Genomic DNA, 26,148 nt, shown 5'->3' on the forward strand with positions numbered 1-26,148 from the left:
AAAAATAAAATAAAATATATACAGTGTGAATTGGGGTGGACTCGAGATCCACTCGACTCAAATAGAACCCGCTATTTATTCCATTACATGATTAATTGAAAATTTATAATTTTTTAAATTAATAAATTGTAATTTTTAATCTCAATAAACCATACCTCCTTTCATATTTAAATATAAACTCTCACACTTATGATTATACACATGGAGCTGCCAATTAATTTTTTTTTATATACATATACTAATTTAAAATTTTATTTTTTAATTAAATAATATTAATTTTTTAAATAATAATATTAAGAGGAGGGATATTTATTAAATGATCATTAACTATTTATAATTTTTTATAGTTATGAGGAATCTTATTAACTCTAATTTACCCAAATTTTGATGATGCTTCTAAAGAATTAATGTTTTAGATGAGTTAATATTGTTACATTTAATAAATTGCCTAACATCCCTTTGGACCCCAATACCTCTTACTTGCTTTTGTTTTTCTTCAATTAATTAATATACTAAACTCTATTATTTGTAATAATTCAACAAATAATATTTTATTATGCGTATATTGAATAAGTATAAAAATTTTTAGGATTAATTATACTATGACTCTTTATAAAAATATAAAATTATATTTTTTCTGAATTTTTTTTTACATCTCTCTGAATATTTACTTTTTTACACCTGATTCAGGGTTTGAATTTTACATAAATTTTTAATTTTGCTCATTATTTAATATTTTTGTATAATAATTTCGACACATAAAAAAACTTGTAATGATATTAACCCCACTCCACGTATATATTATATTTATTCATTTATAAGTATAAAAATATATATATAAATATTAAAAATGGACAAAATAAAAAAAATTATGTAATTTTTTTATTAGCATTAAAATTTTTCGTTTAAACCTAATGGTAGAGTGCCGGGTATAAAGAAATAATTTTATAAAGGGGTTTAAATGTAATTTCAAAAAGGTATAATTTTATATTTGTAAAGAATATTTAAGTATAATTAGCCGAATCGAAGCCATTGAGAGGTAAAGTATTAAATTCTTTAAGTAAATAAAATATTTTCAACACAAATCATTAAAAGAAAAAGAGAGAAACAAATTATTATTAGACATAAATATATTATTTTTTTTTCAGACCACACACCAACACATTAACAAATAGGATGAATTACAACGAGCTTTCCTAAGTTTTACTGTAATTACCAATACCCCTAAAATTAATAGTAATCTAGCAAATACTCTTTCGTAATTTTAGAAAATATTAGTAAATTTTTTAATAATGAAAATATTTATAATTATGATAAATTTGAGGAGAATACGTTAATTTTTATTTTAACAAATAATATAAATCTCACATGAAATTAATTAATTTTAATTAAAAAAAGGAAAATGTCAAGCGATGAAGGGTGCAATGCTTATGTAAGCAGATGGAGTTAGGCACCAATGAAATCTAAAGCAATATATCACCGTAAATAGCGACACGTCGTCGTATAGTTTCACACAAAGCTACCTGATTGATTAATCAGTGCCCAACCTTAACATCCACCGCAGGACTGGAGCAATGCACCTCCCGCATATGGATAAGATGATAATATCCATAAACCTTTCCTGGTGCGCGTGCTCAGGCATCGATGTTCGGAGAGTCGAAGGGATTAGAGGGTGAGCCACACGGTCTCTCGACTCGCGCGTGTGAGTGAGAATTTGTACAGTCGAATAAAAATCGCTAGGGGTATTGCTAAAATGAACCGGAGGGTGAGACGTGCTTAAGCTAAACACACTATATAGTTTTCGTTTCTGATTTATGTTGCCGTTTGCCCTATATTTTACCCCCTCTTTGGCTATTTTGTGCGCCTTCAAGCAGTCAATCCGAAGGGTTTTCTCTCTCTAGCTCACTTTCTCTGTCTAAGAATTCTCCATTCTCAGTTACGATCACCAATGGCTGACAATACTGCTATGGATTCTCGCCCTAACCAGATCCCTAAAGGTTTATTGTTTTCCTTGCATTCACCTCTGTGGCGTGTTTATTTGTTGTTATTATTAATTCCAGTTCTTCTGCAAAACCCTAAAATCAGGGGACTTGCATTTGCGGGAGGAGTTGTGGGTTTAGGGTTTCCATTTCAAATTAATAAACTTTTCCTTTTTTTTTTGTGATTGATATTTCTTTTTCCCAATGTGAGGATGGGGGCTATTCATTTCTCCTTTTCGGGCCACCGGGGAAGAAAAAAGGAGGCAGTGGGGTTTTGCCCTAGGAGTTCAATATTTATGTTAATTTATGGACTAAAGCTTTAATAAACTATTTTTGGAGGATAGCTTTATGTGACAGCTTCTGAATGCACTTAATCTGATAACAAAAGTTTCTAATCTCTTTTCTAAATTGATTTATTGTAATGTTGTGGACTAATTTGTTAATAGAAATTGTTTGAACAAGAAGAAAAAAAAATTACTTCTTATTTTGCCTTTTATGTTTTCTGGAATGGTGAAAGACTTATGGAACACTTTTCGTTATTAAAATATCCTTGATGGGGAATTAGAAAAATGGTGCTGCTCTTCTCTATATTCTCAAGAGTAGATCACTCTCTACTGGAGAGAGTAAAGAGAAACAACTGCTTTGGCAAGAGATTCTTTTGTTTCCTTACTGTAAATATGAAATGGGTATTATATTTTCTGATTTTTTGTTCTGTATTGACACTTGAGGGATAATTCTTATAGCTCAAGGAAATATGCAGTAGATGCGTTAATACATTATCTGTAATACATTCTGTGTGCATTCTGAATGCAGATACTAATGTGGATGGCCACCATGTTCTGAGGTTTTATTTATTGTTTGGTTATTTATCATATTAGTGTTAGGCGCCTCCAGTTATTGTTCGTATGTAGTTGGAAGTGGGAGATGAGTCAGATGACAGTGCCATGTAAAGCTCCTGTAAGAAGATGGGTAATGAAAAGAATAATGAATGGTGTATCTTTCCTGTCTGTGTTGCTTGTTTCGGTTCCTGTTTGAGTTTGAAAAGGTAAAATATTCTTATTGGTTTTTCACTATGCTTAGGACTCAAGGAAACCAACTTGGGATAGTTACTCAGCATTTTTCTTAAGTAAACAATGCACCATCTTGTTGGAGTCAAGGATTGCATGGATTTGTTTTTCACTGATTTTTCCTCTAGATGATCCATGTAGAATGTTCAGGTTCCCTGTTTCCAAGAATTGCGGGTGTTGCCTTAATATTGTTTGTGCTTGGTTATTAAGAATTATATACTGTAATGCTAAAAAGAGAATATGAAACATCTCTACAAGTAGCAAGACAATTATTTAGTTGCTCAATGTAGTTGAGTTTCTCTTGCGGTTTTATTTACTTGGTCTACGCCTTTCTAATTTATGTAGATATCCGAGGATCTGACAATTCCATTCCGCTTTCACCTCAGTGGCTTCTGCCAAAACCAGGGGAGAATAAGACTGGATCTGTTACTGGGGTTTGTTCTGATCTACTCTATCCTTCGTTGTTTATTTATATGCTGTGTCCATTGTGATATATGGAATGCGACATAAACAGGGCTGCTTGGTGTAAAAATGTTTACAAAAGACATTCTATGTAGCATGTCTTCATTTTGGTATTTTTTGATGCAGGAGAACCATTTCAGTCCACTTCCAGGTCATGGCAATCACCCTGATGCTATGAAGGTAACTGGAGCAGTTGATGATTTGACTGATAACTATAGGAAGAAAGATGTTTTCCGTCCTTCTGTGCTGGATATGGAATCTGGTCGTCGAGACCGCTGGCGTGATGAAGAAAGGGACACTAATTCCTCTGTCCGCAAAGACCGATGGAGGGAGGGGGAGAGAGAGCATAGTGATAATCGCAGGGTGGATCGCAAGGCTGATTCATCTGCGAGATACTATGGGGAAGCACGTCGTACCCCAGGTGAGCGATGGACAGATTCAGGAAGCAGAGATAATCATGAGCAACGTCGCGAGAGCAAATGGAACACGCGGTGGGGACCTGATGACAAAGCGGCTGATGCTGTGCGTGAGAAGTGGGGGGACTCCAACAGAGAAGATGATGTGATTCTTGATAAAGGGTCCTCCCCCCTTCCTTATCATGGAAAGGATGAGAAGGATGTGGATCATTATCGACCTTGGAGACCTAACACTTCCTACAGCCGAGGCAGAGCAGATGCTCATCAGCAAACTTCAACCCCAAATAAACAGGTCCCAACATTTTCACATGCCAGGGGACGTGCTGAAAACCCTGCCCCTAACTTTTCCCTTGGCAGGGGAAGGGTTAGTGCTGGGGGAAGCTCAGTTACTCACACAGTGATTAACTTGCAATCGCATGGACCTGTTGCAGAAAGAGGTGAAAGTGGCCATGGCGACCCACATCTTCTATTTTATAACCGGACAAAATTGATTGATATATACAGGACAACTGACATGATACGTCATGCAAAGTATTTGGAGGGTGTTGTTCACGTACCCTCCCTCACACAAGAAGAACCTATAGAACCTCTGGCTTTTTGTGCGCCTACTCCTGAAGAATTGGTAATCCTGATATCTAAATTGTGGGATGTTTAAATAGTCTGATGGTTCTTAAATTGATTGTTTAGGTGTCTTTGTAGGTTATCCTTAAGGGAATTGACAGAGGAGAAATCTCCAGTAGTGGTGCTCCACAGGTCAGTAAAGATGGATCTGCTGGCCGAACCACAGCTGACTTTATGCAGTCAAGACGAAACAGGCTTGGAGGTATTATATTTTTATTAGAACAATTCAACACTCTACATGTGTTGTTCTCTAGTCTTGCTCTGTTTTATTGGATGAATATTGTCATAGTTCAGTTTTTGTTGTTTTCATTGACCTGAGCAGGAAATAAGGATGATTTGCCAGTTTCTCTTGATGATTCTAAGCACGAAACGTTGGACTATCCCGGTGGTTATTCGAGTTACTCAGAAGGCCTGTCCCATGAAAAGCAGATTTATTCTTGGCCTAATGCAAAAGTTGAGGCAATGCAGGAGTATCAGGCCTTCTCCGGTCGCAAATTGAATACTGAAGGTAAACTCCAGGAGTTGATTTGGATTGTTTGAGACCATGCGGACGGAAAATTGCAGAAACAACTTAAATAACATAGATTTATGAATCAATCGAAATATCTTTCTCTGGGATAGATACATTCATGTTCAGAGTTCTGTAGATTTATTGGTTGTGGCATCTGTCGTTATGAAGCTATTTTAGCTGATATTCCAGTTATAGTTTCCATTTCTCATGGCCCTTTGATTGGTGGTTGTGCATCTGATGAAATGTTAATACATTTTGTCTGTGGTGTTTAGAATCTTTACGTTTAGCCTGATATGGAGACTTGTGAGGTAACTCTGTTATCTTTAGTTTTTTTATGGCTTAAGCAACAAATTCTTGGTGTTAAGCTTGGAGAGAAGATAGTGCTACTCATAGGAAGAATGATGTATCACAGTTAGGGAATCCAGTGAGAGAAGATAGTGCTACTCATAGGAAGAATGATGTATCCGCTGTTGGGGAATCAGTACTCCAGCAACCTCAATTGTTTCATGGAAATGTTCATCTTTTGCAGATAGCTCACGTTCAACTTCGGATTGGAGAGAGGCATCTACAGATATTCAGAAAGATCTTAACAATGTCTGGGAAACGAGTATGATTAGATCACCTAAGACCAAGAAAGGACCAACCCAGTGGCAAGTTGGTGATGAACCAGTTATGAGAAGGTTACCATCTGCAGTATTTGACAGGGAGATGGAACCACATAAGATGTCTCCGCCATCTCCAGAAGACCTAGTTCTTTACTATAAAGATCCACAAGGTGAAATTCAAGGCCCTTTTGCTGGGAGTGATATCATCACGTGGTTTGAGTCTGGATACTTTGGCATAGAGTTGCAAGTTCGTTTGGCCAGTGCACCACCTGACTCTCCCTTCTCTTTACTTGGAGATGTGATGCCTCATTTGCGTGCCAAGGCTCGGCCACCTCCTGGATTTAGTACACCCAAGGCAAATGAAATCCAAGATTTATCTGGTAGATTAAACTACAGCACTTTTGGGAAGCTTCATACAGCTTCAAGTGAGGTTGATGTGTTAAAAGATGAATCTAGATATAAACATGATTCCACGACTGAGGCTGAAAACAGGTTTCTGGAGTCACTGATGGTTGGCAGTTTAAGTACCACCCCACTTGAGAAGTTTGCTCTCTCAGAAGGTTTGTCTATTTAAAGAAGTGAAAAAACAAGTGTTTGCTCGTTTTTGGATCTGTGTGATTACTTATTCTATTTTGTGATTCTATGTGCCTTTCTATTAATGTAGTATGCAATGTTTTACAGGTATGCAGGGATACGGTGGAAATAATTCATTTGCACTACCTCATTTGGGATCTAGTACTGCAGATGACCCATATTTGCTGGCCAAAAAGTTGACACTGGAGAGGCAGAGATCGATGTCAAATCCTTATTCACTTTGGCCTGGGATGGATGCTGCTTCTGTTGTTGGAAAGACAGATGTGAATGAGACTTCACTACCTCATTCGAAGTTTCTATCATCTAATACAGACAATGCTCGGACGCAACATCATTCTCAGAGTGTGGAGTCAATGTCTGTTCTTCAAGGCTTATCTGACCATTCTACATCCACTATGAACAATGGAATGAGTAGTTGGTTGAATTTTCCCGTTCAAGGGGGGTTGGACCCACTTCAAGATAAGTTGGACATTCATCACAGTCCGAATTTTCCTCCACAATCTGCATTTGGGATACAGCAGCAGAGGCTAACGCCACAGAATACACCCTTAACTAATCTATTCGCCCAATCAATGGATAATCCATCCAAGATGTTAACTCCAGAAAAGCTCCTCACTTCTGGTATATCTCAAGATCCACAACTTCTGAGTTTGTTGCAACAGCAGTACTTGCTGCAGTTGCAATCCCAGGCCCCTGTTGCATCACAGCACATCTCACTATTGGATAAACTGTTGCTGCTTAAGCAGCAAGAGAAGCAGGAAGAGCAGCAGCAGTTAATGCGCCAGCAGCAAGAGTTGCTCTCAAAAGTAATCTCTGAGCATCATAATAACCAGCGATTAGGTGAGAATTCTTTTGCAAAACTGCAAACGGCTGGGTTTGCAGCTGGAAATGATGTGGACCACAACCACTTCCAACAACCGCATGATTTGTTTCATCTTCGCTCACAGTTACAAGCTCCCAATGTGCGAGGTGGAAGTGAAAATGCTGCTGATTTTGTGTTGCCTCCTGGTGATTCTAAGGATATTAGTGCAAATATTGGTCCAGAAACTTCCGTGCATCTGCCACACCAAATCTTCGCAAATAATGTGAAGCAAAGGAATTGGGATTCTTCTCCATCTGAGCATATTGTTGAGCAGCAGGAGAGTTCATCTAGCACAACAGGTGGCATGGATTTGACTAAGATGCCAGAAAAGACGAACAAGTTCGTTTTGGAACAGATATCAAACTCTGATAAGTCTCTTGGAGATACTACCTCTGACATTGCTTCCAGTTTTCCAGCTGAGGAACATTTGGAGGAATCAGTTCTGCAGCAGCAATTGGCAGTTGGTCATGAGAATGAGCCACAAGACACAGTAGAGGCATTGGCAGAGATGAAGTCAGGAGCCTTCAAAGAGCCACTAGATTTAGGGGAACAGCAGCTTGATGATTCCTCTTCGGTGAAGGAAGTGAAAATTCCTGAAGCACGGGGAGTAAAAAAATTGTCAGAGAAGAAGTCAAAAAAGCAGAAGTCTTCGAAGGTTTTAACTGACTCGGCAAAGGGCGTCTCTAAGTCGCAACAGTCAAAGCAATCAGAATTTGAAGGAACAAACTCAGTAAATGCAAAATCTGAAACATTAGCTGACCAAGGAGATGCAACATCTTTTGCAGAAAAGGCGAAGAGGAACACCAAAATAGCTGCTGATGATCTGGATTTACTACCAGGTGAAAACTTGTTGCCTGCCCTTAATCATGCCAGTGCTGGTGTGACAATTGAAACAAAGGTGCAGCAAGGACAAGTTGCATATGCGTCACAGGTGAATGTAGAAGCACATGCTGGACAACGGGCTTGGAAACCAGCTCCTGGTTTCAAACCAAAATCACTACTGGAGATACAACTGGAGGAGCAGAAGAGAGTACAGGAGGAGAAGGAGATGGCAGTTTCTGAGATCTCCACATCGCTTGGCTCCATGAATGTCTCGACTCCTTGGTCTGGGATAGTTCTGAATACAGATCACAAGAGATTTAGTGACATTGGGCAGGATACTGCCGGCACTGAGTTAAGTTTTTCAAAGTCAGACGGTTCCTTGACTCTTAAGAACAAGAAGAGCCAAGAAGAAGACCTATTCTGGGATAATAGCGTTGCAAAATTAGGTGACAGGGAGATGGAGATATCTGACAGTACACCATCAGTACCTTTGACTTCAATTATAAGTTCCCAAGCTGATTCTGTTGTTGATGATGACTTCATCAATGCTAAAGATACTAAAAAGAGCCGTAAAAAATCTGCTAAGGCTAAAAATGCGGGAGCTAAGGCTACTCCTGCAGTTTCAGTTGATGTGTCTGTTGGATCAAGTCCTGTTGATAAGGGTAAATATGCTCGCCAAATACCACAGCAGAAGGAGGTTTTACCTGCTGTGCCATCTGGCCCTTCGTTGGGAGATTTTGTTCCCTGGAAGGGGGAGCCTGCCAGTCCTCCTGCCCCAGCTTGGTCCACTGATTCTGGAAAACCTCATAAGCCAGCATCACTGAGGGACATCCTAAAGGAGCAAGAAAGAAGGGTTTCTTCTCCACAGCCGGTGCCAACTCCTCAGAAAATTGCAACAAATCAACCTGCCCGTGGAAGTGGTCCATCATGGTCATTGTCCTCGTCTCCTGCAAAGGCTGCATCCTCAATACCAATCAACTCACAAGCTGCTTCTCACTCGAAAAATAAAGTTGAGGATGATCTGTTCTGGGGGCCACTAGAGCAACCAAAGAAAGAGGATAAGAAGTATAACTCTACTTTCATTCTCGTCTACTATATCATATATATCAGCTTGATGCTGGCGTTAACAATGCATTTTCATGTTCTGTGTTCTATTGAAATGCTAAAATCTACTGTCTATAGGAATCATGGTTTCCAGATTTCTGTGCTTTCATATTCAATAAGGCTTGCTCTTTCTACTCAAGCTCTCTGCAGCTATTAGCAATGTTCAATGCTTATCCAAGGAGAGATTCCTGAGCATCACATTTGTAATGCAATGGTCATTGGTATGATGGGGGCTGGGTGGAGTGATGTGTGTTTGAGGGTTTAGGATTCAGTTCATTGGGTGATTGGGGTGGGGGGGTAGTTTGATGAAAGGGGAAGAGGCTGTCTCACAGGCTTACACCTCATGTACACATGGTTGGAGCAGATAGGATGTCTCTGCTGGCATTGGAGTGGGTAGTTGTTTTGCTACTGATTTACTAGATCTGTTTTGTTAAGTTGCTTGAATTGGTTAAGAAGCTGGAATCAGTAGTGAGATTTGGTGCTGGTGATTTGCACTTCAAGTGAGTTCAGGGGTTAAAGAAGGAAAAAGGTAGAGGTGAGCATTGGGGCTAGATTGTGGGACGTTGCCGGTTTAACTTGCGTACTTATCATTAAATGCGAGCTAGTTATATGATTTTATCATCGGTAACATCAAAAGGGATTGGCTGGAATGGCTGGTTCCTAAAGTAACCGTAGTCTTGACTGTTGACATGCTGGTTGAGCTATGATGGACTTTTAGCATAATAGTGTTTTCAGTTTGCGCTGTCCTGGTTTTATTCATGGTATGGTTTGTTTTCAGGAAGAATAACTTGTTACCTAAGATGCTTCATTTTTTCTGCAGGTCTGATTTTCCTCAACTTGGAACGCAGGGTGGTTGGGGCAGCAAGAGCACACCTGTAAAAGGTACTCTTGGAGGGTCATTGAACCGACAAAAATCCGCTGGGGGAAAACCTGCAGACTATTTGGTTTCTGCCTCAGCTTCCTCCGCTCAATCATCCCTGAAAGGCAAAAAAACTGCCTTGAACAAGCATTCAGGTAGATCACTTTGGTGATGGATTCTGTTTCCCCCAATTTTCCCCCTATAAGGAGGGAGAGCCAATTTTAACTTTTTGGGCTACTGTTACAGAGGCTGTGGACTTCAAGGAATGGTGTGAGAGTGAGTGCATCAGACTAATGGGGTCAAAAGGTATCATCTATCTGCAACTGTTATTCTTTATTCTCGTCTCTGTTTTTCCTCTAGTGTAGATTCACGACGCCAATGTTGTCTGATTATAAAATCCTATAGTGCTGCTTCTCTTGTTCAAGTTGCTGATAGCACACGGTAAGAAATATACCTTTTTAGTAGTTTCTATTGCTGATCATATGTTGTTTTCTCTGTAGATACAAGTATCTTAGAATATTGTTTAAAGATATCAAGATCAGAAGCTGAAACACTACTAGCAGAGAATCTTGCCTCAGTTGATCCTAACCATGAGTTCATCGACAAGTTTCTGAACTACAAAGATTTTTTGCCTGCGGATTCTCTTGAAATTGCCTTCAAGAATCGGAATGATCGAAAAACCACTGCCTCCGGCGTGGGAGATATGACTTCCGATAACATGGATGTTGGGGGCTCCGACCCAGGTAGCATGGGAGCTATTGATGGCGCCTCAAAAGGAGGAAAAAAGAAGGGAAAGAAAGGGAAGAAGGTAAGTCCATCTGTTTTGGGGTTCAACGTGGTTAGCAATCGGATTATGATGGGAGAGATTCAGACGGTTGACGATTAAGAAGTCACTAGGAGATTGTAAATACATTGTTTTCAGAACGACTGTAAATGCTTCTGTTGGTAGCCAGGACTTTTTGACTCCTCTTTTTATGGAGGAAAACTGCAGCAGGTAATATGCCCCCTGCTCAAGCAATTTTGTGAAGCGATCTTCAACTGTAGTTTTGTTATTTATTGTAAGAGTTGAAGGTTTTGATTATGTATTAGCAGTAGACCAGGTTTTTGGTCGTCTTATGTTGTTAACTTTCCAAGATCTTGGATGCCTTTATTATCCAATGTTTTTACATGTCTTTGTTCAGTTTTGTTAGTTGCATTACTCCCATTCCATTATCTATCTAGGTTGCATTTTCATTTCCAACTCACACGAGTGTTGTGCATTTGGGAGTATGACTTGGGAATTGGGATGAACAGTGTAGAAGTACATTTTTTACGAAATTATATCATTTATGGTTAGCTATAAAAAAATATTAATTTCATGATATTATTTATGATTAATTACATTTAGACTTTTTATTGAAAATACAAAATTATATTTTTCTGATTTTTTTATTAAGATTTGGACGAAAAATATTAGTGTTGGTAACAAAAAGTACATAAATTTTTAATTTTATTCTTCACTTAATATTTTCATGTAACAATTTTATATTTATAAGAAAAAAATATTAATGTTAACCTCATTATATACGTATATTATATTCATTTCTTTATACGTATAACAATATACATGAAAGTGTTAGTTTTGGAAGGAGTACAGGTGTAATTTCAAAAAAAAAAAATTATGGAAAAGTGTAGATTTGTATTTTAAATGAGGTTTAAGTGTAGTTAATGGTATTATTTTTGTGTTTCTATCATTGAAATATTAGTATATACGATTATATTTTCAAAAAAATTAATGATAATTGTTTTAATTGATAAGAAAATTATTTAATTCTAATATGTAATTCACTTTCTAAATTTAATTGGTCCTATTAAATAAAAAATTTACTCCCCAAAATTAAAATTTTGGATTTCGTATTCACTAATGATCTTGTATTAAACCATTTAATACGAAATAAAAAATAATAATATTAAAAAAACCTATATTAAATAAAATTAATTAGTCAACTATTCAAATATAATGATTGATGAGTGACGGCCCAGCAGGAGATTCCTGCGTGGATGAGGCACGAGAGACAGTAACACCCCAGTCCGGGAGCTTGCTATGAGGGCTTGCCAGCTCAGGAACGGAGATGGCCCATTTATTTATTACAATATTTTAAAAAAAATACATAACAAACATATAATCAAACTCATATATTCACATAAATGTACTCACTAATTTTTATTTTATATTTTTCATTTATGAAGTTGCGAATAGCGTCCACGACTTCGCCACATTTTTTCTTTAATAAATTAGATTTGTTATTATTTCTTATAATTATTAATATAAATAATTTTTTAGTTATAATTAAGAACTGATTAAAATTGTAATCAACTGCTAAAAATATTATGATAATTACACATAATTGTAAAAGTGATCGCACGGCCCACAATTGCGCCGGTGGCGTTCGAGCTGAGGTCATCTTATTTTTTCACCCATACAAATATTAAATGCACATTTGATGGGTGAAAAAATTCGGACCTGACTTCATCAAATTTGAACCAATCATATGGCAAATTATACTTGCCGTGTGGTTGGTGTACAGTTTAGAAAAAATGACCAATCACATAGCAAGTATAATACATTTATTTTTTAATTAATTTAATTCAACCAAACTTGATTCGAGTAAGGATTTTTCGTTCAAATATATAAATTTATTATTGGTTCACTTTCTCAAGGAGGATTCGTAGATGAGGCAGAATGCTTGCTTGCAGAAATGGAAAAAAGTGGTTGTGCACTAATACTGTAATATAACAATTTTTAATCAAGGATTGATAAAAAGTCTGAGCTTTCTGGGGCAAAGACATTCTTAGATGAAAGTACAAACGAGGTTTGTCACTTAATTCTTTTGCCAGGTCTTTGTTGCTTGATCAGTTGCAAGAGGAAGGTCGAGATATAACATTCGTAATTTTGTCAAATTTTGGAAATCGTTGTAATTTACCCATAGTATTCATCTTAAAATGAGTGAAAAGTTTTCACCATAAGTAATGAATATCAATCTTGGTATTGTCGGTATGCTCGCTGAAAGAGTTGGTGTGATGAGCGCTTATGCGTGGTGTATGCACACAATGCATACTAAACAATTAAGATTACCTGTATCAAGTACACAAGCTGCTTTTCTGCATGTAGAATTGTCTTTTATTAATCATCTTACATATATCAGTACGCCATATTCCAAGAACCATGTGGACATTGTCAAATCAAGACTGCCCATGTCTCATGAAGAATTCTTGTTCGAACCAAACCAACTTGTCTTATGATTGGATTCAGGTTCAATCGAGCTGAGCCTAGAGTAGAATGTAATCCAGCTTGGAGTTACACCACCAGACATATCAAACACTCCTACAGGTAGTGGCCCATCATTCTCACGCTCGCATGAATATGCTCTTGGTTATTAATTTCTTAAGAGCATAAGTATGTTTGCTGTAATGACTGCCTGGTGATACAATATTGCTGTGGTAACATGAGCTTTTTGCTTCAGCATTATAACTGCCTGGACATGTACGACAAGAATGCGGTATGTACGACAAAGGCAGCATGAATCCATCCATGCATCTCCCAAGGGTAAAATAGACATTTTCCAAGTCGTCGTGTGCATCCCTTTCTTCGTTTTTCTTTCATGCTTTAACACTTTCAGACCATGTTCAACTGCAATTTTCAGTTTGCTCCCTTTTGCCTTTGATGCATTCAATCCCCGCGTCTTTATTAAAGATAATGTATACATGTAGAAGCTAACATGTAACATATTGTTACTTTAATTTGTGCTAAAAGTTGGTGAATGAGCTTTGCTGTAAAGCCTCTTCCTTATAGTCCTTTTAACCATGTTATGACAGAACGACAGGGTGCCTACAACATTTGACCTTCAAGACTAAGCTTCCTTGTATCATTTTCAAGAAATAATCTACTCTACATTTTGCAAAGCAGACCTCAAAATGTTCTTGAGCATTCTAAACATAACATTTGATTACTTTTTGCAAGTCTAAGTTTCCAACCCCGATACCGAGCAGCAATACACTTCTCAGTAACAACAAGACTTGTAATCAGAAGTCTCCCATTTTAATTGATGGCATAGACAACTCGGCCAGCCATACGATGTCGGCCGTGACATGCATATATATCATAGTAAAATACATAAATAGAGCAAATTTCAGAGAAATGAAGAACAAGAAGAAGCTTTTGTATTGCAAGGAGATGATCATTTATTACAACTACTCTCCCAATTTTGCCACACTTTAGTATGCATGTAGTAATATAACCTGGAAAAGGAACTTGGAGTGCATCTCATCACTTTGTGATGAGGATGCAAAGGCGGTACCGTATAACAGTAGACTAGCTGAGTCTATGGCGGAGACTGTAATCGTTTCATGCAAACTTACATTAAATCTGAGACTGCATTATTCTGCCGTTGCTCTGGCAATAGTCATTTCTGCTTTCTTGTCTTCACAACCTGGATTCTTGGTCGAACTTCCCCTTCCGATGTTCTGTGTAGCAGAAGTATACAAAAGAACGCATTGTCAGAGTTCATCATCCTAATATGATACAACTTTCTGAACCCAGAAAGCTTGACATATAAAGAGAGAAATTAAAATGATATGTTCAGGAACAATGCCTGCACCGACAAACATCCTAATCTCAATTTTTAAGGTTTCTTCATTCTGCACTTTTCATGGTTGGTACATCCTATTCTCTTCCAACATATTTTGGCTTCTTTTAAAAGGAATATCGATCACAAACTTCCGACATCCTATGCATCCCACATTAAAATCTTACAAAACTAAAATTGGAACAAATACCAAGCATTGCATTTCACAAGCCGCATTTTGCCTTGAGGTAATGTATAGCAATGCTAATGAATGCTAAGGCCTTTTAACTCACAAACTTATCTGCAGCATTGCTCTCCAGAAATCTAATTCACCATTCCATTCCAGAGACAAGTCATTAGATTTCATGGTATTCAGCTTCAATCTACAATGCTAGAACTGAAATGATACTCGTATCCTAGCACCAAATTTAGATACAGCAAGATGAAGGCCTCTTTCAATTCCACAATCTTTGTAAATATCCCAAAATTTCCCTCCAAAGTATGTGATTATATCATATTCAACCCTCCACAACCAAACTGCCCCATGAAACCTTTGATGATTAATGTGTGTACCACAGAATCCCATTTACCTACCTAGCAGTCGACTCCACCGGAGGTGGGTCGTATACGTCGGTAGACCGGAAGGACATCTTGGCAATCTCCAGAAGGGCAGCGTTCCGCACACTGGCAACGTCACTGGTCAGTTCTTGATATGCTGCCCCAAATGCATCTCGCCAGAATCTTGGCAGCCTAGCAATACTGCTATGCTTGTACACATTCCACATTTGCGTCACCATCTTTACCCTTTCATCTACATCCTGCAGATTTCCAACACAATGAGCATAAAACTCTACAAATCATAAAAAATTCTCATAACATTGCGTACTGTCACTCACACCTAAGAACACCATTAATCAGCAAGGAAGTGCTAGTAGAAAATGAGACTCTGGAATTGCATAGATTTCTTCACTGATCAATATGAGTGATGAGTAAGCCGTTATTCTCAAAAGAGGTAACAGCCCATCTTAACTTAAGAAAGCTTCAAACTTTTATCAGTTGTTTATTAGTGAATAGATCCAATTTTGGCAATCCCATTATTCAAATTCTCTTAGTTAAGTCAAATTCCATCTCTAGTACACAATAACTTAATAGATCTCAAAACAGTGTTTATCTTCCACTTGCTCAAGTCAAAAGCTTACACAATCAACAACACCCATAAGAGGTAAAAGATGCATCTACGCAAGCAAGAAAACAGAGCAACAATAAGGACAATAATGAAAAAAGAGTTAGTACCAGAACATCAAGATCACCATGGATGGAGTGGTCCAAGTCATCTGAGGAGTTTGTAAGATTATCAGCAGACCATTTAAGAGTGACAGAGCCAGTGTACATGGACCAAAGGGCCAACAGAGTTATGGCAGCCAAAGCCCACAACTTGTACTTGCCTCTGCCAAACAGTCCCTCAAAGCCAGAGCCATCTTTCTTGACACTGAAACTTGGTGCTGAAGCTGTACTAGTACTGCTGCTGCTAGGAGTTGTTTGGATCCTCTGGGCTTCTTCATCTTTCATTTCTGCTTAGTGGGCTACCAACAATAATGATAATCACCTACTTTTTTCAGTTTTCTTGATGAATCAACAGTTGAAGAAAAACAAGAGAAGCTTGTTGTGGGGTGGGGGTGGGGGTGGAGTTGTATTGGGTGGTTGGATTCCTAAACAGTGCGGTGTCTGGTTTTTAATGAAGGAAGGAGAGAATTTATTGAATGAGAGGGTACAACCATCACACCGCTCATGAGGATTGTACCTTGAAAAAACCCTCCACCGACGATGTGGTGTGGGGTTTCTCCGGCAGTAAAGTCTTGTGAATTATAATTATAGCAACTGGCTTTGACTCTCTTCTTCCATTATATTTTTACTCACAAATACCAATTTCATAATGAATTCAGATTTTCCATCTTCATCTCTTATTCCACCTTTCAAAATAATAAAAAATAATTATAATTATAATTATAATAAATTTTGAAGGAGCTGAGTGTAATTTCCCTTTTATATTTTTATAATATGTTACGCACCGAATATAATAAGGTTATACGCGTACAGCATGTATTTGTATATTATATTATATACACACCTGAGGTTCTACATAGGTCAATTAATTAAATAATATGGGCCTACGCGACAAGATTTCATTCAACTCCGCGGTGTTGACTTTTTCAGCCCTTCGTTATTATTTTTTTTTAAGAATAATTCTATTTATACTTCTGATTTATAATTTATTTATATAAATTATTTTTTTAAAAAAATTAAATATATTTATCAAAAATATTAATATTATCTATATAAATAATTTTTACATTTTACAAAATTATATGTATACTCGTAAAAATTCTATTTATAATTTTGATTTATAATTTATTTATATAAATTATTTTTTTAAAAAAATTAAATATATTTATCAAAAATATTAATATTATCTATATAAATAATTTTTACATTTTACAAAATTATATGTATACTCGTAAAAAAATATCTACATTACGTAAATTACTCCTAATTTTTTGTCATTGATAATTTTTGTAATAATGCAAAATACAAAATTAGTTTCTTTAAATAGAACACAGATAAGGAGTATAAATATAATTATTTTTTTTTAACAAATCAATACTTACATGTATATAATTAAATAGATTTATATAAATTTTAAAAGTAAAAATTATTATATAATTAAAAGCGAAGAGTGAAGATGGGTAAAAGTGAAGGGTATATTGGTACAAATATTTAAGTGTATAATGATATATTAAAATTTGGTGTTGCGTTATTTAAACCACTATTTATAAATGAAAATGACTTTTTTTTTATAGAATAAATAGTACAATTGACCACTTAAATTTGTATTTAAAATCACTTTAATCCTTTGAATTTATTTATTGATTTTAGCATTTTATAGACTTTGATTTTTGTTTCAATTTAGAACTTTTGACCATCTTTCATTGAAAATGTAGTTGAACTTTGACTTTCTTAAGGATAAAATGATCGATTTTTCACTTTAATCCTTTAATTTGTAAATTTATCAAAGTAATCATCTTTTTGGGCGAAAAAAAGTACTTTTTATATTTTTGTATGTTGAATATTATATAATCATTTTATGTGAGTAATCAAAATTTTAAGTTTTTTGTGAACATAATAATAATATATTACCTGGAGTTGCTATAACATAATTTTAATTTTTCAGACAATAATATTAACACTATAAAAATTACCATTTCAATATATAATTTTTCACACTTTAAAATATATAATAAATAAAAATAAAATATATAAATCAATACATCATACTTTTTTTAAAAAAAAAAGAAAAAAAAAACTAAATTAGTAATGTCATCGACATAACCAAAAAATTGGTATTGCGTATCATAAACCGTCGTTTATGAATGAAAAAGTTTGTTTTTTTTTTTTTATATTAGTCATCATGGCATGTCATTTTTATGTCCATATAATAAATAATATTTTATATTTTAAAATATAAAATAAGTAAAAACAAAATATCTATACCAACACATTATAAAAAAATAAAGAAAAAAAATAAAACTAATTTGTAAGTTAATACAAAACTTAATAAGTTGAATAAGTTGATTATTTCGTCAACTGATAGACATTTTTTGGCAGGAATCAAAACCACTAGTTTATGTCTGTAACACTCTTTTTTCCATAATAGTCTAGATTGGTGTCGATTAAAAATTGTAATAAAATTTTAATTTAAAATATATTTTATTAAAAGAGAAAAAAAAAACACACACACACACACACAGAACTACTTCTAGTGATTTTCAAATTTTACTCAAGTTTTCACTATTTATGCTTTAATAAATTATATAATACAAAAAACATTTACAAGTCCAAAATGTACAAATATATCGTAGAAAGTAAATTATTTATGTTAAACAAAACATAAATATGTGTAAATTGTGATATAACAACATAGATCACGCATGAAATTTTATAAAAATAAATGTTATATAACTCAAATATTTTATATTCAATTACATATACAAATAATCGACATATGGGTAAAATACACATTGTCCACTATTATTAATTAATAAATAAAATTTAATAAAATTATTGTATTTTAATTGAACAAACAAATACTTGATGAAATTAAACAAGAACGGTCTTGTTAGAATCATCTGAACGTTAGGATTCGAACAACTATAGTCTTAATTCGTCTTGACGATGGAAAATGGCAACAAACAGCTTCAGCGTGAATTTTCAGCGAAAAAATCTTCAAATTTTCATATCTCAACAAATATTTAATAAAATTAAACTAGGTTGGTTTCGTTATAACCGTTAGGTCGAGGCGAGTCTAGTGGTGGTGGAAAATGTTTGTCTCATCAAGGGAAGTCGAACAGTATATTTGATGATTGACAACTCACCATGATGGTACAAAAATTTTAACAAAAAATTAGCAACAATTCATCATCAAATAAAATAATTTTTTTTTAAAATTTTTTTTGTTAAAATTTTTTGTTAACCGCAGTGACAGAAATTTTTTTTTTTTAAATAAAGATTGTGGCACCGCGGTGAGTAACCGCAGTGCCACTTATTTTTCTAATTTTTTTCAAATTACATTACTTTTCTAATTTTTTTTTTCCTGCATTTTTTAAATAAATTCCACCAACAATTTCATAACTCCATCCAAGAATTTGATAACTTTATCAAACATCAAAAGATATTTTTAATTTTGAAACAAACCTCAAAAGAAGCTATTGTAATTTACCCTTAAAAGAAATTGAAATTTATCAATATCCCATAAAACACAAATTCAGTGTCAAACGGATTTAAAATCTTTTAAATTGAGAATTATCCAAATAAAACTAAATCTATTAGTAGGGATTTGAAGAACATGACATAAAATCCTTCAATCCAAATGTAGCATTAGTACATTCAACAAAGAACATACACAAGGCTCCTTCAGAAAGAGGTAAAAACTATCAACACTTGAGGTTTTCAGACAAGGCTGAAACATTATATAAATCTTCACATCATCAGGAGCTCCATTCCAGAAAAACAAATAAACAAAGACAACACACACTCACACATCTATTCAAGAGGCTTAATTGAGGCCTGGACACGTATGGGATTGTGAAAACAAAATCAGAAAACATTTTCCTTTTTGGAAACCATCGATCAGATAATTGTAGTCTGGAAGCATTTTTTGGATCGTCATTCATATATCCGATCAGCAATCCTCACCTCGATGGTCACTCATCTCTAATAATTCAACGATAGAAACATTGTAAAAAGGCTAAACACAAAATTAGCTAGACACCACACAATGTCAAGAAGCAGAATATTACATGCATATGCAGCAAAAGAAAACTAGAGACATAGACGGAGTGGAAGAGGCTCAGAAGGATCCATTGGTTTATATATCAGAGAGGAAAACACCCCTCATAAAATAGGTAGTTTTACAACATCATAGCCACCACTCCTTCGACTGGTACTGCAAATAGGCATATACTTCAAAAGATTTGACATTGCTATTACACAGATCAGGGATGGAAGAACATCACTAAATCAAATGGATTATGTCAAAAGCATGGATACCCAACAAAATGTCTGCTCAGAACTCGGATAAACAATCATGAACAAGTTTCATATGTCCAGACATAATTTAACAAGTTCATCACGGCAGAATGACAGAAGCACACAGAAGAAAATCATCAAAGTCAAGAACAACCAAACAACACATACGAAGAAAAATTCAAGATTTCAATAGAGAACACTGCATTGAATTTCATCAAGATGAACAAATCAAATAAATAAATATCTCAGAGGCAATCCAGAAGAGGAATAATGCAGACACTCAACACAGCATCAGTTTCTGTCCGCCCGTCTGCTTTATCTCATCATTGACAGACCATAACAAGGTTGCAAAAACAATATTGAAATTTACCAAATACTACATCAAGAATGATAATATATGGTTCATAAAGTTGCATAAAGTTGCATCTCTCATAAACTTAGTCCTCAAAGCCATCAAATAGAAAAGCCAAGAAAATTACAAAACAGTAAGTACCAACTTTTAGATGAAAAACTGTAGGCATCAGATAATAAGCGGAGTTAATAAGTCTACACCAAAATTCAGTGTGTAGGATAAGATTATTTCTCATCATTTGCCTTCTCCTCCAGCCTTGACATCTACTTTATCCATGTTAATTTCACAACACATATTAGAAATTGACAGAATTATCAACACACAGAGACCAATGAATTTGAAGAAACGTAAATTAATTACCTGGGAAGCCAGAACAGATAAACAATCTCTGATTAACATAATTGTCCCCACAAATAATTCCACAACACCAAAAAAAAAAAAAAAAAAATCGACAGAGAAAAGCACAAAAATGCGACGCACACAACACAGAGATAGAGAAAGAGAGATAAGGGAATGCTCTCTGTCTCTGTGTCTGTGTGTTTTTTCCTCTCTTTCTCTTTCTCTTTGATTTGTTCGGAAAGGATTAACTATCTAACAAGGAAGCCTACAATACATACATATATACACATATTCTGAGGACGGCATCTTCAACTCCAGTTTTAGTTCCTTCAACTTCGGGAATATGTCTTGGATCACCCTCACCCTCACCCTCACCCTCAAACACCAGCACCACCCTCATTTTATTGTCTTTTATATATTTATTAAAAAAAAAAAAAAAAAAAATCGACAGAGAAATCAGAGAACACAAACGGGAATGGCATCAGATAATAAGCGGAGTAGGTAGTCCACACAGATATTCAGTGTGTAGGATAAGATATAGAAATTCGTCATCTGCCATCACAATTTCATTCCTCCTCCAAAAATCACAAACTATTCTGGAAAACGAAACAAGTAAATTTATTATTTCTGAAAATTAAGAAAAAGAAATATGGGAAGGTCCATTTGACACCAAAGCAATACAAACAGAGTGCGTGCAATGGGCTGGTAAGCCATCCTACTCAATTTACGCATCAGTTATATCTCCAAGAACACATGAAATTCTTACACAAGGAGAGGGTAAACCAGATGCAATCATTCCAATTCTGCCTCTAACAACAGATCTCAAAAGAAAAAAGAAGCAACTGTCAATTTCGATTGAGGAGTGTGAAAATGGTTTATTGTTCACCATTTCAATGAAGAAAATAGAAATGAGAAACAAAGTTCTGGGAGAAGGAGGCGGCTATTGGGTTGGATTAAATAGAGTCTGAAAGCTAGGGTTTATGCTCCTGGCTGCTATGCTTTAGGGGATGACCGATGAGGACTATTTCCACCAAATCTCGTTCTTAGTCCCTTATCTGTTTCTTTGTTTCATTTTAGTCACTCATCTTTCAAATATATTTTAATAGACCCTTGTCTCTTAAATTTATTCTATTAAAGTCTTTAACCATCAAAGCTAACAAAATTTAAATTATAAAGGAAAGTTCCATTGAAAAGAGGTAAAATTGAAAAATAAAAGATCATTTATAAAATATATATTATGGCGATTGTCCACAAAATAAAATATAAAATTACTTGTCGAAAAATAAGTTTTAAATGTAATTGTAATGATATAACATCACGTACCATAATCTATTTTGTATTAAAAAATATCAACATTAATTTGTCACTAATGCCGACAAAAATCTTTATATGTTTAACATCATGTTCTCTTCCTAGTTTCGGTAGATTTTCTCTTTTATCTTCATGAGTTCTCGTCCCGCAACACTTTGCAAAGTTGGCACTAATTGAAAGTTCACCGATGCTGGTGGTAGTTTCTATTGAGCCTATCCCTACAATTATATTCTGCAGATTTGAAACCACTTAAAATAAAATCTGTAAATTCGGAACAATATAAGTTAATCTAAGATTTAAATATTGACAATTCGAAACAATAATAAAGGACAGTAATAAGATAAATTTAAGAGATGAGGGAGTGCTAAAGTGCATTTGAATGATGACGAACTAAAATGGAATAAAAAGAAGAGATAGGGACTAATAACGAGATTTAGCCAATTGTTTTCGTCTTTTCATATTGAGGTTTTTTTTTTTTTTTTTTCATCTCAGCCTTTTCTTTTGGATTAAATACGTTCTGCACATCTAAACTATTCATGTACCGTATATACCCCATAAAGTATGAAATGTAACAAAAAATCCCCTTACAAAATTATTCGGCATTAACAAGACAAAAATGTCCTTCTCACTTATCCCGTATATTTTTTATTTTACTCCTTAAAGTATGTTTATTAAAAAAATATCTCCTAAAACTACTTTTAGTGATCTAAAGTTTTACTCAAATTTTATTTAAAAAAAATGTTGAAAATTTATTTTTTTAATAAATTATGTAATACAAAAAATATTTACAAGCTCAATATATACAAATATATTTTAAAAAATAAACTATTTATATTAAAAAATATATCTAAATGTGTTTAAATACATAATATAAAAAAAAGTATGTTATATAACATAGAAAATTTTATTCAATTACATGTACTTATAATTATAATATATCATATCATTACTTAAAATTTTATAGAATATTATTGATTAATTATATGATATATATATATATATATATATATATATTTGCATATTTTTCAGTGTGTATATATATACATATGTGCTCGATATAACATTTTAGGATTATATTGATAATTTATTTTTATAAAAAAAATTCTATATATATAACAACACAATCAAAAATTATGTAAATAATTTAACAGTTGTGTAAAAAATATAAAGATTATAAATTTATATAGTTTACACAAATTCTATACTTATTAAAGAATCATAAATTTTGAAAGTATCTATGTTAAATAAAAAAATTAATAATTTGAATTATATTTTAGGGGAATAATTGTAATGCAAATATTTTAGAGTGTATAATAATAAGGTATTTTTGTCATAAAAAATTAATTCATATCATGAAGGGATATTTTATTATATTTTATAATTTAGAGAGTAAATGCACTTCATGTAATTCAGGGGTGCAAAATGTACTTAACCCCTTTTCCTTTTATACTTTTTCCCCAGTGGGTTTATAAATTTTTTAAAATATGTTATAAAGTATTTTAGAGCTCATAAAGCATTAAAAATATAATTTTTTTTTTAAAAGAAATGATAAGAATTTATAACTCATTTTAAAAAAAGTAATAAATTCTCAATTTCATAAAATAAATCTAAAAATGATATGTGCTAATATCTTATGAGTTATTTTATTTTATCCAAACACTTTTATCATGATAATTATTTCAAAGTTATTCAATACTTCATAATAATGTCAGCTTTTGATTGCAGGTTGAGGTCACATGAACACATTCGAGGTCATGGGTTCAAGTCCCACCCACGATAAATGTGTGGGTGTTTGTATCACTTTATCTGAATTTATTATAATAATTATTTTATAATACTTAATTATATTGATATATTGATTGAACTGATGTATTATTTAGTTTCTCAATTTATTGAAATGTCGATGTAATCATTAATTACTGCTTCTATAAATAAAAAAAATATACATAAGAATAAAAAAGGAGAACCAACGTTCAAATCTCAACCAACTCATGGTCTTAGTGTTAACACAAGTACTTTGCTTTCTTTTCCCTTATAAAATGGCTTCCAAAACTACTGGCAAACTAAAGCAAAGGGAAAATTTCTTACTTAAAATTCAAAACCCACCCAACCAATCACACAGCAGCAAGTATGATATACTGTTATATAATTGATCACTCTTCTTTCAATTTTCCGGGACGCAAGATACGAACGTCGTGTCGGAAAGGAAAAAGTTCAACTTCCATATAGCCTATATACAACAAAAAAAAAAAAAAAGAAGATTCATCTAACATCTTTTCCCACTCGGAATCAAAAATTAAAAGAGAAAAATGTCCTAGCATCATTTATATGCCCTGCTCATCATTCTCAGTATCCTTCCTGTCATCTGCTGGTGGCAAGAAGTAATCAACGGACAGCCCACAAATGTTGAAATCAACCTCCTCAATCTTCCATGTCTCCTCCAACTTCCACTTTCTCTTCAGCGTCTTGCCGTATCTGTACAACGAGGCGGTAGTGCTCCCGCTGTGTGCTATATTGATGCCATCCACAGGTCTATAGTCTTCCAGCACCGACTCCATGCTCGTCTCGTAGAACACCGAATCATCACCCACGGACGTCTTCATTCGTATTAGTTTTGTGTCCTCGAATTGGATGAGGAGGCCAGTTCTCTGACTAAAGTATCCCCATATCGTGTGGTAGACTATTTCGGTATTGGCAGTGCCCTGTGCCTTGAGTATCTCCGCGCTCGTATCTAGCTTCAGTATGAAACAATCTTCGTCCTTGATCTTCTTCTCACCGATGCAGACCGTGTTTAAGAACAGGTGGGCTGTCAATCTGGGGTCTAAGCCCTTTAGACATCACAAAATTTACAGAACAAATGTTATTTAGGAGCAGAAGAAGCATGGAATAGGTAGTCGTGCAAATAACAAGAGAGCGAGGCTGCATTTGGATGCAAGGATTTGGTGGAACGATAGCTGAAAATGAAGTCCTTAGCTCCAAATCCAACACAAGCAAACACAACCATACTTCTTTTTTGAATTTCTTTTTGAGTACCTGAAAAAATCTCCTAAGGGGTCTTGGAGGCCCTCTGGTAGCGTTTGAATTCGAGGAAGATTGACTCCACCCTATTTTGCCATCACTACCGGCACTGATCTTGTGGCCCGACAAAACAAGTTCAAGGTACCATAAATCAGGATTCTTCTGCCAGAGCACAAAACCGCCGGCTTCACAATTTCGTTTAGCGCTTTCAGTATTTTGCACAGCCTCTGATGCCACATGCATCTTCACCTGTCCAATGGCATACATGCTATTGATGGCATTTAGAGCAGCCAGCCCGCCGGTGGCTGCTAGATATTGTTGTACAATGTACTTGGCAGTGGAAGCTCCCTGTAATGCCATAAATATGAATGAGGCAAGCCCATGACAAATTGGACAGAACTAAAAAGAACTGGTAAGAACATGGAGATCATCTTAACCATAGTTTCAGAGTCAAAACAGTATAAGTAACGAGCGTGTACATATGGATTCCGGCTATGTCAAAAGTCACTCTATGTGAAGCTCTTTCAGTACTAATCACAATCTCTTTGGTTTACAAATTTCAATCCATCAACAGGACAATAAAGAGTATAAACTTAATCCCTCATTCAAATTCGATCTGCTCTTAGGGATGACCAAAGTAGCCTCGCAATGGATTAGAAACTACGTGCAGAATCGATCCATCAGACATCTATACAAACTATAGAAGTGTTAAAACATTAGATAAACTTTTAGATTAGACGATCGTTCAAAGTGTCATAGACCAAACAAGAGCTTTTCTTCGTATCCCACTGCCGCCCACTTATCAAAGACACTACAGATTTCACACATTTCGTAGTTCTTGACAGAATTAAAGTAATATTTGGCAGACAATACCAAAACCAGCACAATCATTCAAAGGGAGAAAAACTGGAAAAAAGAAATCAATTAAGTAACATGAAAATGGAGGGAAGAAACGGTACTTACAATGGTGGCATCCTTAATGGGGATGGTGAGAGCATGATCTAATTGTATCCGACAAGGTATGAACGCAGATCCTACA

General features: G+C 34.8%; 3 protein-coding genes across 5 annotated transcripts in view; 1 reads left to right on the forward strand and 2 right to left on the reverse strand.

Moving 5' to 3' along the window:
• On the forward strand, positions 1,794-11,070 carry LOC105166153. 3 transcript variants are annotated; one of them, XM_020695528.1, is made up of 11 exons: positions 1,795-1,997; positions 2,858-2,948; positions 3,392-3,480; positions 3,635-4,546; positions 4,624-4,747; positions 4,868-5,053; positions 5,586-6,221; positions 6,343-9,004; positions 9,864-10,057; positions 10,149-10,208; positions 10,403-11,070. In XM_020695528.1, the coding sequence occupies exons 2-11, from the start codon at positions 2,945-2,947 to the stop codon at positions 10,786-10,788; spliced, it is 5,253 nt and encodes a 1,750-aa protein (XP_020551187.1). In that variant the 5' UTR covers positions 1,795-1,997; positions 2,858-2,944; the 3' UTR covers positions 10,789-11,070. The 3 variants fall into 3 exon arrangements, with proteins under 3 accessions (XP_011083698.1, XP_020551187.1, XP_020551188.1); XM_020695529.1 differs by having other exon boundaries at positions 1,796-1,997; positions 2,858-3,024; XM_011085396.2 differs by lacking the exon at positions 2,858-2,948 and having other exon boundaries at positions 1,794-1,997.
• LOC105166154 lies at positions 14,081-16,389 on the reverse strand. Its single transcript, XM_011085397.2, has 3 exons — positions 15,800-16,389; positions 15,101-15,324; positions 14,081-14,405 (listed from the first exon to the last, which is right to left on the reverse strand). The coding sequence occupies exons 1-3, from the start codon at positions 16,073-16,075 to the stop codon at positions 14,345-14,347; spliced, it is 561 nt and encodes a 186-aa protein (XP_011083699.1). The 5' UTR covers positions 16,076-16,389; the 3' UTR covers positions 14,081-14,344.
• LOC105166156 overlaps positions 24,176-26,148 on the reverse strand; it is a gene marked incomplete in the record, with an annotated part of 2,421 nt that continues 448 nt past the window's right edge. Inside the window, 3 exon segments of the mRNA XM_020695428.1 lie at positions 24,176-24,919; positions 25,125-25,457; positions 26,073-26,148. Of these exon segments, the coding sequence (XP_020551087.1) occupies positions 24,416-24,919; positions 25,125-25,457; positions 26,073-26,148 (913 nt within the window).

This window comes from Sesamum indicum, linkage group LG7 (genome assembly GCF_000512975.1).
Source record: "Sesamum indicum cultivar Zhongzhi No. 13 linkage group LG7, S_indicum_v1.0, whole genome shotgun sequence".
Lineage (NCBI taxonomy): Eukaryota > Viridiplantae > Streptophyta > Magnoliopsida > Lamiales > Pedaliaceae > Sesamum > Sesamum indicum.